Raw genomic sequence first — 18,481 nt, forward strand, 5'->3', positions numbered from 1 at the left:
AAAGCCGGTTTGGACTGGCACAAAAAGCACCAGGAACAGAAGTCATGGAATGGAACAGCCCCAAAGGAGCCCAGGACTTAAAACCCTCCTGAGAGCTGAAGCAATTTGGAGATCACAGCGGACCCTGGACGACCTGTGCACACATGACAGAACTCCCGTCCACCCTTCTCCCTCTTCTTCTTATGTTACACCCAGGTCTGGCCAGCCTCATGTAGTGCAGGTGTGAGTATGAAAGTGGGTTAGGGCTTGGGGCACTAATGCTTTCTTCCTTCCTCTGAGTGATGTGGGGAGCACCCATCACTCTCCGCTGTTATTTTATTTTTTTATCAATAAAGCTTTAAAACTTAGACACTTGATGTGTTCCGTCATCTCCTCCATTAACAATCCTGTGGCCTCAGCCTGATCACCTGACGCATCAGGCAGATTGGTAACAGAAATCTGTCCTACTATCACCCAAAGACAAGTCAAATGTCAAGCAGATATCCCTCATTAGCCATAAAACCATGTTTATTACCCTTAGAGTGTCTTATCTAGACTAAGATACCTCACTCTTGTATAAATACCAGTTTGGTACAAATGTAGTCCTTATCTCAAGAATACAAACCATGTAAAACATTCATGCTTTACAAAAAGATCTGACATGAAAAAGAACATAAGGTTGGGTTAACAAAGCAGTAAATCTTCATGTAAAGTTGGCTTTTTCACCCTCCCGAGAACAACTTCTACGTAAACATTCACTGAGAATTCTAGAAATATCTTACTGAAAATGAATTTTATAATAATTCTAAAAACAGCATTCAGAAAAGCCTCTAGGAAAAACATATGTAGTTGCAAATGTTTTAAACTTTTGTTTATTTCTAATGTTGAAATGGAAAATCATTTTGAATGGCATATATGCAAGTATTTTACCTAAAGGCAAAGCACCTAACATAATTTCCTAACATCATTCCTATGTAAATGGTAAAATGCTTTATGTACCAGTGATGCTTTCCTGGGGTGTCCAGAACTGTAAGTCACATTGTTACCTATCTGCCTCAGCAAAAGAGAGATTTGCTGGTGCTAAACTAAGTGTCAGCTCCCTGCCATCCCAGTTAGTTAACCAGCCAAACAAACTGCTTAGTATTCTGCCAGCCCACACTTTGCTTTGTAAACCCTCACTTGTTGCTCTTCAGTTCCCAGACTCCCTGGAGGAGCATTCCGCTGCAGTATCCAGCCCCTCTCACTGGACACTCACAGAAATTACAAAGACTGCTGTCTCCAGAGAGGCAGTTTAGACACCAGCCTGTTAGCTCAGCACACTTTACTATTATATATTGCACTGAGATGAACTTAAAATAAAACCAGGACTAAATGTATTAATAAAGAATAGAGATTCAAGTGATACTAAGCAAAGTTAAAAAAATCAGAAAATTGTCATAAATAAAATAAAAGTATAATATGATTTCTAGAGGCTACAACTTTACAGGCTACAATCTTTGTCTAGGGTGGTTTTCTCACCTAAAGCCTCCTCTCAGAATCACAAGGCCTCCCTGGGCCAGGATCCAGCTTTCATGGATGCAAAGACTACTGATCTCTTTGTTCCCTCAAAGATGGATAACAAAATATCTTTTGTGCTTATAGTTCCCCAAAAATCATTGTTTTGACCCCAGAGACAAGACACCCCCTTGTGGCCTTGGTTTCTCATGATGGTTTCACATCCCCAGTCAACCTGGCTTTTCCTGATGACTTACTTGCAAATGGGGCTTCTTTTGGTATTGTTTTCACAATGCTTCATTTATATTAGTGGCAGAGAGATAATTATCTTTCCTCCTGTCTGGAAGAAAACCTATTCTCTCTTTGTTTGGTTACAGATTTTAAAGCATAATATCAGTGAGTATCCTAAATTTCTCATATAATGTTAATACACACATTTCACAATGATATGAGTGACCAGGATATTACCAGCTTTCATTAAATACCTTACAAGACAGTCTTTATAGATAAATACTATGACAGCAACATGTTAGGTCCAGTGAGTTTGTCAGGCCTGATAGAAGTTGCTGACACAGAGTAGTGAACCACCAATAGGCCTCAGTATCACAGGACCAGCATGTAATCTAACGATCTTGCTAAACCAATTAGTAATGTAAGAAGCCATTCAGGTATTGAATATTTATTTTAATGGGGATTTAATTATTGGCAGTGCTCAAGCCATATTAGGAAAACAAGAAGAATAATCTCTCAAAAATTGTTATGAAGACTCAACAACTTCTTTAAAAGCTATTTAAGATAAACACACTCTAAAAATCATTGCATTTTTGAAAAAACAGTTTTAAGAACCATAAGTTTTAAGTTTAAATTTAGAAGGAATATCTCAGAAAATGGACTGCATAAAAAAAGAGTTAAAACTCTAAACTTAAAGATGTCTGAGAATCTCCCACCACAAAGACAAAGGAACTATAACTGCCAAGAAAGAATTACAATCCCAATGCATACATGCATTAATAAATTATATATTCATAAGAAAAAGAGGCTTTTAAGGATAACCTATGAAAGTACTGAGCCAATGAACAGAAATCAGCTTGGATTCTAAACAAACCTGAAAGTGGCTTTTCTATAATTTCAAGCGAATAGGAAGTAGAATGGTATAAAACTCTGAAGTGGGTACCTCCACACACACACACCCTCTGCTACCCTGCTTAACAGCAAGAATGCCACAAGTCATCCTGTCCATCTCTACAAGCAAGCTACTACAGAGACCTAACAAGAACAGAGAGGACTAAAGAAGAAACCAATTCTAGAAAAAGCGCCCCAAAATGGATTGGTGAAAGAAAATTAACTAAAACACTGGATTAGATTTTAAAGCTCTTGTAATCATTTTGTTTAGCTATGGAAATTCTGTTGTAACTTAAAATACTAACAGTTTCTCCTGTTAATCAACACATGGTTACACTATGTATTCCTGGAGAGGAGACAGGGGCTAACCATTGGCAAACCGAGAAATTGCAGATTTAAGTTTCTTAATACTCATAATTGGCTTGTCTTGAAGATCCTTAAATGGCTTCCTCTAAGTAACTGATTTAAATATTTTCTTAGATTTCATAAGATTATTTATTTTGCCCAATTATAAACTGGCTGGTTGCTAATAACAAGAAGACAGGTATCACCTGCCCTTAAACACATTATTTTGTCCATACATAAACAATTTTAAGTATCTAGTAAGAAACTAAGACTAAATTGACAATAACTTTGGGACACAATATACTTTGGTCTTAATTTACCAAATGAAGTACATCCTGATTTCACTTTTAACTGTGAAATCTCTTCTAAAAGTTCTCTACAAAGAGGCATATAGAGATTGTAACAGAAGTAACCAGTTTATCAGTTGTGTTCTGTAATTTGTTTTGTATTGTTTAATGGTTTCTTTTCTTTTCTTTAATAATAAATAGCATGGTTAATAAGTGTGGTTATGTTGCATATCATGGTGTCCCCTAAGGTATGCAAAAGAATTTCTGTGACTAAAGTAGTGGGACTCACATCTCTGAGATAGTTTTATAAATAACCTTTATTAATTATTTCATATTTTTATTTTGGTTTTCCTGGTTTGGCAGTAAGAGAAACACGTACTAAGAGCTGGCCCACCATTTCTTGTTTCTCTGGACTAAATAGTTTTAGTATTTTTTAAAGTAAAACTACTTGGCTTGCAACAATTTAAAATTACCCCTTTCTACCCCCATAAGTATACAAGCTTCTCCATTAGGTGAAAGATTTATAAAGCAAAAGGACCACATGTAAAGAATCTTAAAATAAAATGAGGAAGAGAATGGAACATGTTAGTAGATACATTTTGTCTCCAAAATGAGATTCAGCCATCAAACCCCCAATAGCATTTCCACAGAAACAACCAACCTCACGGTCAATATATTGAAACACTTGTGGCATAAGGAATACTCAACACAGAAACCTGAGGCTCCTCCAAGAAACACCATTTCACAGACATCAGCAATAAAAGTAAAAAAGAGCTACACCGCATCAGTGAGAATAAGAACAAGGGAGATTTAAGGTGGCCAGGGCTCTGCTCCTGCCATAAAATAGTTTGCCCTCACCCTGTAGAAGTGAAAGAAACTGAACTCAATGTTTTGCCAGTGTCAAGGGCTGCACTGTAGAATATACTTTTCTGCTAATGCCAAAATGGTTTTTTTCTTTGGCCTTAGTAATGAGATCCAGGTAAACCTGAGATGGAAAGTCGTAACAGATTATCAGTTGTCTTGCCTGGCAGTTGTGAGGATCTCTCTCTTTTTTTAAATGGTGTAACAGAGAAATGTAATTGTTAGAGGTCACTGCTTGGGCATGCTTTCCAATGCCCCACCAACCATTTATATGACAGCTTGCTGGCCTCAATTAGTGCTTGATTCTGCCCTCAAATCTTCATATACATATTTCAAAAAATGCAATAATTAATGATTAACTGTTGTTCTGCTGTTTTTCTTCTTTCTGTCTTTCAAAATGTATGTTATGTCAGATATACCTGTTCTTGTTTGAAGATCTCCAAAATTAGTAGTAGACTGATTGGACATTGGAGATTTCAGCGTAAATTACACGCATGCAACAATCTGAAACAGACATATCTGGCATACATTTCTGAGGGCAGTGTGGATCTGTGAAATCTGCCCATAGCCTGATATGCACATGGAAAATAAAGGGTGAACTGTGGAGTACAATTTGTTGTGATAAACAGGAATTCTCTGTGCTGAACTGATCCTGCCATGCCTGGGTTTTACAAACACATGACACAGTATAAGGCCTATTCAGGAAAGCATCCCTTCCCAGAACAGAACTTAAGTGCAACATATTGACAGCCTTAACCCTGTACCTTCTTTAATTTTTTAGCTTACATAAGACCACTAGTGCTATTTTTAAACAAAAATGTCATTTAATATGTATCAGCATCAGCAACAGGCAAATTAGAGCATAAAAGATGTGAGTTGGTTATAGTTTTTTCCTTTCTTAAATTACATGACATCCCAAAACATTTGGACTTCAGTAAAACTGATGCAAAAAAGAACATATCTTCCTTTCAAACACACACTGGTAATGACTCAGGTACGTGTCTTTTCACCTTAGAGAGGCAAATACTGAATATCAAATAATTTAGACATGAAAAGAACATGGTAGATCAGTCATGATTTTGATCTATATCCTTTAGCCGAGAAAAAGACTGTCAATGCAACTTATCATTTGAGTATAATTTAGCATCTCCTCCCTCTACACCCCCTCCATCCAGTCAAATTCCTTTCAACTGCATAAATCAGAGGTGTTATCTGAGAGCACGTTCTGTACTGTAATATATGCTGTAAAAATGAGAAAGGTAAAATCCATATTTCTTATTTCTTCCATTCACCGCAAACCAGTTGGTTAGAGTCTCTACTGCTAAAAACTAGAAAAGGACCTGAAGAAAAGCCATGGATCAAAACATCCTCAGGCTTTGGACTCCAGATCCAACTCTAGATCCAAAGTTTATGACTTGAACTTACCTGTATAAAAGGCTGAAACTAAACCCAAGAAGCAAATCCTTATGATATTTGGGACAGATCTGGGGCCCTGATTCAGTAGTCCATTCCTATTCAGCAAAGCAGTTAAGAAAATCTTTAACTTTAAGCATGTGCTTAAGTCCCATTGACCTCAGTTAGAGCGATTTGCTGAATCAGGGCCTTACTGAACAGGGCTGGATTAAAGCATGTGCCCAAACGTTTTGCTGAATTGGGGTCTAGATATAGGTCAAGATCCAGACTTTGCTGGTAGAATTCATTCCTACTAAAAACCCTGGTTATAAACAGGGTCAATATTTATCAAGAATTTTCTTCTTTTCAAAAAGACTGATGTTAGAACAAGAGGTGCAATGGCAAGTTAGTTGTGGGTGGGTAATTTATTTTACTTAAAATGTTGACATTTTATATAGAAGTTGATCATTTCTACTAGAAGCTGATCATACATCCTGAACTGGAATTAGCTGATATTCATCTTCCATGGCATCTTCAGCATATGTCCCACCATGTCACTTCATGGAAGTTCTGTAATAATTTTTAAGTAAAAATATTTATATACAGGATCAAGGTGGAAGGGCTCTGGTTCCTCCTCACTAACAATAGTAGTAGTAGGATCTCAAGCAGCTTCTTTGTATTGGTGGTTGATCCTAATGGCCAGCTGAAAAGCTTTTGAACATCATTCAGCAAGGCATTTAAACACATGTTGAACCTTATGCTCAGGAGTTCCATTGACTTCAATGACGTGTAAGTGTCTCGCTGAATTGGGCCATTATCGTAAGATGGCAGGATCAGCACTGGACACTCAAGCCACTGGCCTTCTGAATGGTCAGTCCTGAACATAATTAGCACATATACCAGGTCAGATGGGTCTAGTTATGTAGGAATTTTTTTTCCCCAGGTTTAAACATAATGTTCAGAGATGGATTCAAAGGGATTAAAAATCAGGGGAATTGTTTTAGTTTTTCTAATTGTAACCATAAAATACAGTCCTTAGTTAAAGGCCTCATACAAGATTACTTTCCATCACACCAACAGTAGGTGTTAGCCTAGAAACAAATAAATCAATTATTCCTTTTATATCTTCATGTAGTCCTTCTTTATGAAGACACAAAGTCTGTAGATCAGAATGCACAATAACAAGTATTTTGAAAATGAGGAATATGGGACTATTAATCTGAACACAGATAATTATTAACATGGTAACCACATAGGGTAATATTTTATCTGCTATCAATCATAAAAATACTGAATGTTAAAAAACAAAAGCAAAATGTTTGTTGCTGTGGGGACAGGAATCTAAGATAATGTAAATGACCAAACAAAGGGAGGCTATTAGATTTTTATTAAATAATTCAATGTATCATTTAAGGCTGTAGTTTGGATTTGTATGTACCGTACATAAATGAATAAGTAATAAGAATGCCATATTGATTCCTCTCTCTCTCTCTCTAAAACATTCTACCTGGCTGGAAGTCAGAACAAAAGCAATTTTCACAGAGTTTTGTCTAGAAGTCAGGATAGGTTGTGGGTTACAAGTGGACAGCACCACACAGTAAAAAAACTAATCTCAAAATTGTGTGATTGTTGCTTTGGTAAATGTGAAACTAAATGTGAAACTGTGGAATTCATGTGAACAACATTACCTTGGATGAATGGCTCTCATACAAGGGAACTTGGCTGGTACAGGATGAGGGAAGTAGCAGTACAGGGAAGGAAATCTGAAAATGAAGAACAGGATCAGTGATTTGCCAGGTGGCGGGGAGGGGTCGTCTCTTGCTAGCATTGGGGGACCCTGTTGTCAGAATATTGACACTAAAGTGAAGGTGAATGTTAGGATAATCTATGAGGAAATGTTTAAAAACCTTGGTGTGGTTTGTCTTGAGAAAATAAGACTGAGGGGCGGGGGCAAATAGTCTCCACATATGTTAAGGGCTGTTATAACATGGACAGTGGTCAACTGTTCTCCATGTCCACTGAAGGTGAGACAAGAAGAGATTGGCTTAATCTGCTGCAAGAGAGATTTAAGTTATATATTAGGAAAAATGTTTTAACTATAAGGGTATTTAAGCTCTGGAACAAGCTTCCAAGGAAGGTTGTGGAATCACTGTGATGGGAGGTTTTTAAGAACAGCTTAAATAAACACCTGTCAGGGATGTTCTATGTTTTCTTGGTCTGACTCAGCATGAGGAGGATGTACTAGATGACCTCCTAAGATCTCTTCCAGCCCTACATAAAAATACTCTGAAGAGTAAAGATTTTGCCTTTGAAATGCCCTAGCAGGTGTCAGGCATTAGCAAACACATTGTCCTAAATGAGGAACCTTCTCATGCCCATAATTCTCTCTGCAATGTCTTCACTTCCCACCACCATTCCAAATAACAAACTGTACTGTTAATATATGTTGTTCCTGAAAAATATACTGGGCTATATCCTCGGCTGAAGAGTACACAGCGCTTCTTGGGGAAGGAAGGGGGAAGAGTTCAAAGGTGACCTGATGCTGGGCTGGATGTTCACCAGGCTGGCTCCCAGGTATAAGACATAAGACCACCATACTGGCTCAGACCAATGGTCCATCTAGTCCAGTGTCCTAGCTTCTGACATTGGCCAATGCCACGTGCTTCAGGAGGAATGAACAGAACAGGCAATCATAAAGTGATCCATCCCCTGCCATCCATTCCCAGCTTCCGGCAAACAGAGGCTAGGGACACTTCAGCGCATGGCTTTGCATCCGTGCCCATCCTATCTAATAGCCATTGATGGACCTCTCCTCCATGAACTTATCTAATTCTTTTTGAATGCTGTTAAAGTCTTGGCCTTCACAACATCCTCTGGCAAAGAGTTCCACAGATTTACTGTGTGTTGTGTGAAGAAATACTTCCTTTTGTTTGTTTTAAACCTGCTGCCTATTAATTTCATTTGGTGACCCAAACTTCTTATGTTATGAGAAGGAGTAAATGACACTTCCTTATTTATTTTCTCCACACCAGTCATGATTTTATAGACCTCTATCATATCCCCCCTTAGTCATCTCTTTTTCAAGCTGAGAAGTCTCGGTCATACTATTCTCTCCTCATATGGCAGCTTTCCATCCCCCAATCGTTTTGTTGCTCTTTTCTGTACCTTTTTCCAATTCTGAGATATCTTTTTTTCCAGATGGGGTGACCAGATCTGCATGCAATATTCAAGATGTGGTTGTACCATGGATTTATATAGAGGCAATATGATATTTTTTGTCTTATTAAATATCCCTTTCCTAGTGATTCCGAACATTCTGTTAGATTTTTTGATTGCTGCTGCACATTGAGTGGATGTTTTCAGAGAACTATCCACAATGACTCCAAGATTTCTTTCTTGAATGGTAACAGCTAATAATATAGACTTCATCATTTTATACGTATCGTTGGGATTATATTTTCCAATGTGCATTACTTTGCATTTGTCAGCACTGAATTTCATCTGCTATTTTGTTGCCCAGAACACCCAGTTTTGAGAGATCCTTTTGTAGGTCTTCACAGTCTGCCTGGAACTTAACTATCTTGAGTAGTTTTGTATCATCTGCAAATTTTGCCACCTCACTGTTTACCCCCTTTTTTTTCAGATCATTTATGAATATGTTGGACAGTACTAGTCCCAGTACAGATCCCTAGGGGACACCACTATTTATCTTGCACCATTCTGAAAACTTACCATTTATTCCTACCCTTTGTTTCCTATCTTTTAACCAGTTACTGACCAATGAGAGGACTTTCCTTCTTATCCCATGATAGCTTTCTTTGCTTAAGAGCCTTTGGTGAGGTATCCTGTCAAAGGCTTTCTGGAAATTTAAACAGACTATATCCACTGGATCCCCCTTGCCCACATGCTTTTTTATCCCCTCAAAGAATTCTAGTAGATTGCTAGAACAGTTATAAGGCAGCTGTCATTTATACACACTGACAACAGTCTCAAGAGGCTGTTACAGTCATCAGGGATTGCTTTGCTTTGTTCATAAGTCCTACACCAACCACAAGGAAGGGTTGGCATAGGAGCTGTTACCTCCATAGGTGCTGGAACTAGGTGTGCTGGGGGTGCTGCTGCACCCCCTGGCTTGAAGTGGTTTCCATCATATACAAGGTTTGCAGTTTGGTTCAGTGGCTCTCAGCACCCCCACTATACAAATTGTTCCAGCACCCTGGGTTACCCCACTTTTCTATTTGCATCACAGGCAATAAAAGCTTTAGAGTTGCTTTGCGCAAGTGGAGCCAAACACAGAGGAAACTGTATAAACATCTCCTGCAGGTACATGAATGTTAGTTTGCCAAATACTTTTGTCTCCTGCCTTCTGTATGGTTACAAGAAAGTGTTTTTCTTTAAATGGGAAAAACAAGGATGGATTTGCCAGTCATGCTCTGTTTCTCCCTGTGAGAATGTTTACCCCGATTCATGGCATTTATCACAGAAGAAAGGGGAAATATTAATAGAAGCCCATTGTTAAACTATTAGCAATGTCTCACCAGAGATGACCACAGAGAAAAGGAAAAACATGCAAAACACAAAAGTGGCCAAACTCCTGAAACAAAATTTTCTCTTCTGGATACAATATATATGTACAGTAGTTGTCTCATTACTCTCATCGCCCTCATAATAACATTCCCAAATTTTAAGAAATGATCCTAAAATAAAGAGATACATGAAATTATAATAGCACAAGGACACACTGTTACCTTAACATTCTATATAATACATTATTTATAAGATTGCACAAGGCACAACATTATTTTTTGACTTTTGAACACTGGCAAAATAAAATATTTTCATATCTTAATCATCTATTCCTATCAAATTTTGAGTATATTAAATTCAACATCATACTTAGAGATCCTTTATGTTTAGAGATGCCGGGCCTAATTTCCATGTGTGCTATACTTACATTACACCTACTTTTAGGCCCTTTTATACTGCCAAAATAGTTTCAAGGGATCTTAGTGTAAACAAGAATCAGGTCTATTCTTTGTATTAAACAAGCTGATTACTTGTATAGGAACTGACTTAGACAGAAAGGTACTTTATGGCATAGATTCTCAGCTAGATATTGTTGTAGTTCCATTTACTTCAGTGGAGCTATGTAGATTTTCATCAGCAGAGGATCTAGCCCTGTATGCCTATATTCTGGAGATTTATAGTTGAGAAACCTTTTAACAAATGTAATAATTCAGAGAACTGTATTGTGGACATTTGGGCAAATAATGAGTGGCCTCCACGGGTGAAAACACCATTGATCAACAGATGGAATGGGTGTATGGCAGCCAAATGTGCCAACAAAAATTTCAAGCCAAATTATGCCCTCCTTTACAATGGTGGAAATCTGGATCAACTCCTTCATTGTGTTGGAGAAAGTCCAGAAATACATCATTGTATCTGATGGAAGAATACAGCTCTACATTATTAATATAGACCTAGTAAAGTAATTACTATTAAAATTTCAGATAGCCAGGACCACCATATATTTTTACTAGGGGATCTGATTTTCAAAGTATTCTTTGAGAGTGAAATTCCACCCTGTGCAAAGGGCTGGCTCTTAAACACCACTTAGGTCCTCAAAAAAGGGTGTAAGTAGGATTTAAATGGTGTGTATGTCTTGGTTTAGAGGCAAACTTCATGCTAACAGTCTGATTCCCTCAGATGTTAGCAAATGAAAATGTTAAATTTTGGTTTTTCAATGAAAAAATTGTTCACATTATTAAATCTAGCTGTAATATGTTAGGATCAAATTCAAAGACAAGATTAAGAGCCAAATTCTGCTAAAAGTTACACTGGTGAAAAGCTGGAGTAACTCCATTGCACTCAGTGGAATTACTCTGGATTTTCACTAGTGTAAATAAGAACAGAAATTGGCCCTTAATTCTTTCTTTGATCCTAATTGATTAAAGCACAAATTATCTCTATCAGCAATGCATATGCATGTCACCATTTAATTTAATCTGTGGCTTTGTGAGGGAGTCATTCTTGTCTGGTTATTCCAGCAAATGGGGTTTTATTTAATACTGCTCTAAAACTGGATTTAAAAAAATAAAACTCTTCAAATCAGAGTGATCTAATTTTATGCCAGACTAGATGTCTTCTTTAGTGATAGTCTCATTCAAACCACTGTTGTTTCCAATGGATTTGTATATATTCACACTGCTGAAAAAATATTCCTTTTTGATAAATACAATAGATAAATCTTAGTACAGACATGCATAACTGTGCAACTCTGATGAAAACCCTAAATAGAAGCAGGTCCAACAATGTCTTATAGTGTGATTCAAATATAACTACTGTGAATATTAAATCAGCAATCGGGGGAAATGCACAGCATATAATTTCAAAGTGACACAAGAGTTCCTTCAAAAAGAAAAATCATTACCCATTTTGTTACAAATTTGTGCTTTTCCTTGGGCCCATATCACCTGTGACCACACTGACAACACTTTGGGTTGGATGTGGGGGGGGGGGTTATATTTTTTCATCATAATCATTATTTATTTTTTTAAATGCTACTGGGCTTGCTTGCTTCAAAGAGGTCTTTGAAATATCTGTTTGCATGGTGGACATGGCTATAGTCTCATAATCATCATCCCTGGAGCGAATATCACAAAAATGAAAGAAAAACTGCAAGTCCCTCTGGAAGTTCTTGTTGAGGAATCCATAAAAGATAGGGTTCACACAGGTAGAGATCATGGCTGTGAGGTGACAAATCAAGAACAATACATTGTGGCTGCAGGTGGCAGCAGGCAGAATTTCATGATTCCAGTCAAACACAATATTAAAAATGGTAAGAGGTAGCCAGCAGACTGCAAATGCAACCACAATAGAGATCAGCATGATGTTGATCCTTTTGGTTTCAGTGGATCTGTATTTATTATCTCGCATCTTGTCCATCATGTTGTTCCTTCGTTTTAAGCGTATGTATATCTGCAGAAAACAAAATTCAACAACAAAGAAAAATATAGAATCATTTAGCCCAGAGGCAATTCTTTACAAGGACAAACAGAAATCAGACAGAAATAAGGAGAGATCATAAAATAGATTCTCTCTTACCTTTAAGTAGCAAATAAATATAAAACAAAGTGGTCCAAAGTACTGTATCACCAACAGAGCTGTGGTATAAGAAAGCCTGATAGTGTCCAAAGGGAACAAGTCCAAGCACACATATTTGTCCTTATATTCATCAATTGTTATATTTTTGAAGGGTTCATCAGTTAATACATGATAAACCAGGAAAGGCAAGGAGGAAGCCACGGCTAGAATCCAGATGGCAGCAACCCCTACGTAGGCATGTCTGTTATTCGGCCTCCATCCTCTAGGGTTGATGATCAGCTGATGGCGTTCAATCGCGATGAGGACCAAAGAGAAAACCGAGACTGTGATTGAGACACACTGCACAAAAGGATTCAGCTTGCACATGGCCTCCCCGAAAATCCAGTGGTCCATTAAAGTGTATACAAAGGTGAAGGGGAGACACATGATGGTCATTAGAAGGTCTGAGAAGGAAAGGTTGACAATAAGGATGTTGGTAACATTGCGCATCTCCTTCTGTTTTAAGATGATGATAATTAAGGCCAGATTTCCAGAGACGCCAAGAATGATCACAGCCCCATAAACAAGAGCCAAGGTGAAGACCAGGGCCAATGGCATGTGGCAATCTTCATCTTGGAAGTGTATGATTCTGGAATTCTTCTCTGAAAAGTTCAGATGGATGGACTGATTCCCAGCAGAGGAAAGAAATGATGTGTTCATATTGTTGAAACTTGCGTCCATGCCCTGCATTGGTTTCGACTGCACTGAGTTTCTTCCGAATGGTTTCAGAAGCTCAAAATGTTCTCATCACTCAAGCAGCGCGATCCCACCAAAAGCTGTCACTTCGTTTCCTTGATAACCTTGTACAATCTGCGAAGGGAAAAGAGCACATGTGTTTATTTTTGATCATTTTAATCGCGCCATAACTTTATGGTGCTAAGGAAGCGGACATGAGCATGGAGAGAGATTGGCCCTTCTTTCGGCAGGACAGGGTATGTGATTCCTTGTTCATAACCCTCGAAACAGACCAAGTGGTCTCAGACAGTAAGCAAGCTCCTCACAACAGAACTGGTTTTACAGACTACCCTACATCAAACGCTCGCCGTGAGGACCCCGTACAAGCAATGCCAATGGAGTATTCTCCACCTTTTCAAATGCTTATCCACCTCGGGGCAGCATCCACCCAACTGACTTAGAAATACAGACAGCAGTGCCACTCACTCTGGAGCAGAAAGCACCAAGGAAGGTGAGAAGAAGACTTGCCCGTACGGACGACCCGAGAAGAATTTTCATCAGCACCACGGACAGACCAAAAAGCAAGCCGAGATTCAGCACGCGGAAGAGCAGGACGATGAGTATCTGTAATCCGGAGCAGAGCTGTCTGCTGCGAATAGACTCCAACGGAGAAGTCACTTCCCTGCGCCCTGCATACCGAGCCTTAAATTCTCAATGAAGAATATAGGCTGATTTCTCTCTTATATCACTTGACAGCACATGGAGCTGGAAGAGTTTCCCAGCTGGTGGGCTGCACCCAACGCTAGGAAGCAGACGAGTCCTTTAGACATACGCATGAGAATGCATTAGGAGGAGGGCGCTTGATCACGGGGGAAGGACACGTATGGTCTTAACTTATGCTAAATATAACCGAAAGTATAACAGGGACGATCGTTTCAGAGGCGGAACAGAAGCAGACGTACATTGTCCTTCTAGTTTCATGTCACACGTTTGCCAGCCAGGATGAAGAACTGTCGAAAGGGGGACTGGAACAATGTGGGTGGGCCAACGCAAATCAGGAGTTTCACAATCTTTCCCTTGAATGTAGTTGCCTCTCCAGACCTGGTGACATGAGTTCTTTCTCTGAGTGCGCCAGCGTGAGACTGCTTTGTGCCGAGCTGAAGAACTGCACAGATGAGAATGAGCGCGTGCTGCTGACAAACTAGAAAGTGAGGATGTAGGTAGAGTGTCAGGGTCGTAATGGAGGCAAGGCGGAATTTCTGTTTGTATAAGCGACTCTGGCTATAAGACAAGGCTAGACGGAGAAGACGACAATTTTAATGGATTCTACGTCCTCTCCATTCTGGGGCTTCGGAGGAGAAAAAGGGATCGCTCCCAAACTTACAGCCCTCAGCCATACCCACCTCTCACCCTTCCCAAGCATCAACCCTTTTCAGTCGAATTATTCCCCCAAAGCTTTTTTCAAATAGAGTGTTTGTCGTGAAACGGTCTCCGTGGTTAACTATCTTCGCCACAGGGCTGTGGGGTTTAGGAGGAGATTGATTCACTGCTAAACAGCAGCGCAAGCAGTTCTGCGAAATGCCTGGCCCCTTAGCCTGCGTGCTCTGCCATTACTGTGATCTTAGTCCTACACTTCTTCACGTGCAAAAGGAAGCTGTATCACTAAAACTGAGGGAGGAAGAAAGGGGGGTTAATGAATCCTAATCTATGCTAGGAGAGTACATGTGCGCACAATGTTTATAATCGCTCTCCAGATTGTGGAAGTCCACCATACCGAGAATGTAAATAGAGACTGGAAGGCGAATTACCAAAATTAAGATCTAGATCCCGCGCCCCTTACTCAGAAGAAATTCTTTATTGGAGACGATGAGAAGTTTTGCCTCAGTAGAAAGAAAGAAAGAAAGAAAGAAAGAAAGAAAGAAAGAAAGAAAGAAAGAAAGAAAGAAAGAAAGAAAAGCTCCATTATGTTACAAAATATTTACAAGTGAGAGAGAGAACAGTTGCCGATAGTTCACTATCAAAACAAGTGACATCTAACACACGACAATCATGTCGTTGACAAAGTGAGCTCAGTTTACGACCGATTGAACCTTTAACCCTTAGATTCTTTTTAATATGTTTCTTATGATCTATTCTGTTGTTTTCTCAAATTGGCGTGCGTTTAATGGCATCTCTTTTATTTTAACAAAGCTATTCAGCTATAAAATACAAAGGACAAGCCCAGTCTGACATGAGTAAACAGTGATGAAAAAGTTACTGCAAAACATAGTTCCTTACCTAATCGATTTTCTACTGTTGACCGGCTGGTCACTAAAGTGCCGCTGACATTGGGTCAAAGGCAAATCAGCAACTCTGATCACTTTAATCTCAGACAGAAGTGCTATCTAGCAGAGAAGAACAAAGGGCGGGGGAAGGAAAGAAAATAAAAAAGCAAAAATTAAACAGTTTGCCAAAAAAGGGGGGGGGAGCGATCAATATTTACCTATGCAACACAAATAGATGTGTTTAAATAAGCCCCTCCTTCGCAAAAGCTGCAGGCTATTAAATCACAGAAACTCAGGCATGTGTGTTGGGGGGAGGGGAAAGAAGTCAACAAGAAACTGGCACACCTCTGCTACAACCTGCAGTTAGCAACGGTCTTGTCCAATCTGGAATTTTCCCTTTGCCAAATCTCAGGCGCTCTATTTACAATGTTGTATGCTTAACCTCGGAGCTGTAGGAGGGAGTATTGCCAGTTTACGCCATGTTAATGGTTCCTGAATCACAGCTCCATAATGTCGTTGTCACAAATGTGATCTTCAATGAGTATGAAAGCCGCCGGAGCATATATTGCTGAAATCCACTTTATTTTAAGATACCTCCAGGGGGTGAAGTTACCTTAAATGACAGTCGGCATAAATAGTAACTGCAAACACACTAGTAACCGCAAACACAGAGATTTAGATAAGTCTTCAGAGGAGGGAGGTTTTCCTCCCACCAGGGAACTGGCCTTACGTCTGTTTGATATATGCTAGGGTTCAGATCCCGTACTCTTCACTCCGACAGACCTGAACGCGTTGCCAGAGTGAGGACTGCAGGATTGGGCCCCAGATAGTCAACAGGAAGATGACAAAAGTGAACGAGGCTCACGCATAAATTAAATCGCACGCTCAGCTCAGCTGGCTTTGTGTTCCATTTCTGCAACGGATTCTCTACAAGCGTTATTAGCAACACATTCACATTTTAAATCGCTAATTAATGTAGCCAGGCTTTGGTGATTTACATCCACTAGCCAAAGTTTGACTACTTTGATTTTTTCCAGAGAGCTTAATAGCAGACGTCCATCCACCTCAGTGTTATCGCTTAATAATATCTTTACCACATAGCTTCACCCAGTCTGTCTAATCTCCCCGGTCTATTTTAGGATTTGAAATGCCTCCTGTCATCGTGATATGTAAGGCCCCTCGCCAAACTGCTTTTGTTGTATTTTGTGTTTTAACAGAAAACTGTCCGTGCTGAAAGACAGTAGCACTCCCAAGAACCAGAAGCTGTATTTAGAAGTATTTAGTGCCGGCAATGAGGACTTCATGAATTATCTACTCCCAGTAGTATGACTTTGCCGTGACCTGCTGAAAGACAGGACTGGTTTTGCTGTAAACATTAACTACATTTTCATGTCAACAGCAGAGGTCATACAACTCCAAGCACGCTGGGACTTCAGTAGGTTTCCTCGGGTGGAGGTACAGGCTGGAGGAATGTGTTCTCTCCTCCCCGTTCTCCAATCAAGAAAGGGACTGGGATAATAAACTCAGCCACAGACTCAGACCTCGCCGCAGCGCCTTGTTCGGTGTCACTTTTCTTTTTGTGGAGCTACAACGGCTCGAAAGGGAAAATGCCGATGCTCCTTATTCTCGATAGAGAAGCCACCAGAGTCTCCAGCCCCCAGATCGCCCCCTGGGATCGGATTAAAGGAAGCTGTGTTTGCTGTGCGATTGTGACTCCCTCCCTCCTCATCTCTCCCGCAGGGATTGCATGAAGATAGGCGGGGAGGGGTAGCCGATGAAGTTGACAGTGACCGCGCTTGTCTTTCCCTGACAGCTCATCAGCTGGAGAAGACACCGGTTTGCCCTCTCTGTGCTCAGGCTCCCCCCGCCTTTAAAACAAAAGGATCCCCGGAGAGGCTAACCTGTGCTTCTAGGGGTGGGGATGGAGAAATTAAAGGCAGGCAGAAAAAGCACACAGCCCTGCAACGCAACCCAACCCAACCCTCCCCCTCCTCGGGATCACACAGACCTCTCCTGCTCTCTCCAAGGATTTGATCCGAAGTTTGATGCTAAGGGATAAAAAGCTGTCACAATGCAAGGCAAGGTGACGGGAAATACCCTGTAAAAACTATTCCAGCCGCTCACAGGGAAGCATACCATACTGTGAGCCCGAACCGACAGGTAACATACCCAAGAGAGACTCCGGACGGTCAGGAATACACCTCTCAATACATCCCTCTCAGCTACACCTGTTCTGTCACCCTGCTGAGCCACACAAACATCCGCCTAAAAAGCACGCGCGCACACCACAAATAAAAATAAAATAAAAACCGAGGAAACCACAAAAGGAACCCACCTTGTAACTGATCTTATCTCCCGCCGTTCCTTTATTTGGTCAGGGTTTGAGCAGACGAGTGGATGGAGAACAAGGAGCCAGGCGATGTGGAAAACATCCGCTGGTATTCCTCCAGCTCTGATCCTAAAGATGGGTGAGGAGAGCTGGAGACACCCCCTTAAAGCTGAACTCCACCTTATCCCAGTTATCACATGGTGTTGCTGTATTGAGCAGATCCTGAAGATCCCAGTGCAAGCACATCACCTTTAAATTATACATCTGGGGGTGGGTTGCCTAGTAATTCTGAAATAAATGCAATTAAGTATTGAAACAAAAGGGGAGGGGAGGTTGCACTGAGAAGAACTTGGGAGGGGAAGCAGTTTGAAATTGCTCTTACAGATTGAACATTGCAACATTTTGTTTGCAAGCCAGTGCCACCTTGTGGCCAAAGTTAAAATGATATTATATAATAGCTGGCTGGAGATGCGGCTGGTAACATGGATTGTGTCAGTTATAAAGTGTTCTGTTGTTGCTTTAAAGCAGCACAACTGGTCTCCACTTTGTTTTGCTCTTGAAAAGTGATTGAACTGATAAGGAGTCCCAAA

General features: G+C 40.0%; 1 protein-coding gene across 3 annotated transcripts; it reads right to left on the reverse strand.

Annotated features, from left to right (window-relative positions):
- Positions 1-6,056: 6,056 nt before the first annotated feature.
- On the reverse strand, positions 6,057-18,155 carry NPY1R (neuropeptide Y receptor Y1). 3 transcript variants are annotated; one of them, XM_074951090.1, is made up of 4 exons: positions 17,898-18,155; positions 15,576-15,678; positions 12,585-13,433; positions 6,057-12,458 (listed from the first exon to the last, which is right to left on the reverse strand). In XM_074951090.1, exons 3-4 carry the CDS (start codon positions 13,311-13,313, stop codon positions 12,000-12,002), a joined length of 1,188 nt encoding a protein of 395 aa, XP_074807191.1. In that variant the 5' UTR covers positions 13,314-13,433; positions 15,576-15,678; positions 17,898-18,155; the 3' UTR covers positions 6,057-11,999. The 3 variants fall into 3 exon arrangements, with proteins under 3 accessions (XP_074807191.1, XP_074807190.1, XP_074807189.1); XM_074951089.1 differs by having other exon boundaries at positions 15,576-15,682; XM_074951088.1 differs by lacking the exon at positions 15,576-15,678.
- Positions 18,156-18,481: the final 326 nt, after the last annotated feature.

This window comes from Natator depressus, chromosome 4 (assembly GCF_965152275.1).
Source record: "Natator depressus isolate rNatDep1 chromosome 4, rNatDep2.hap1, whole genome shotgun sequence".
NCBI lineage: Eukaryota > Metazoa > Chordata > Testudines > Cheloniidae > Natator > Natator depressus.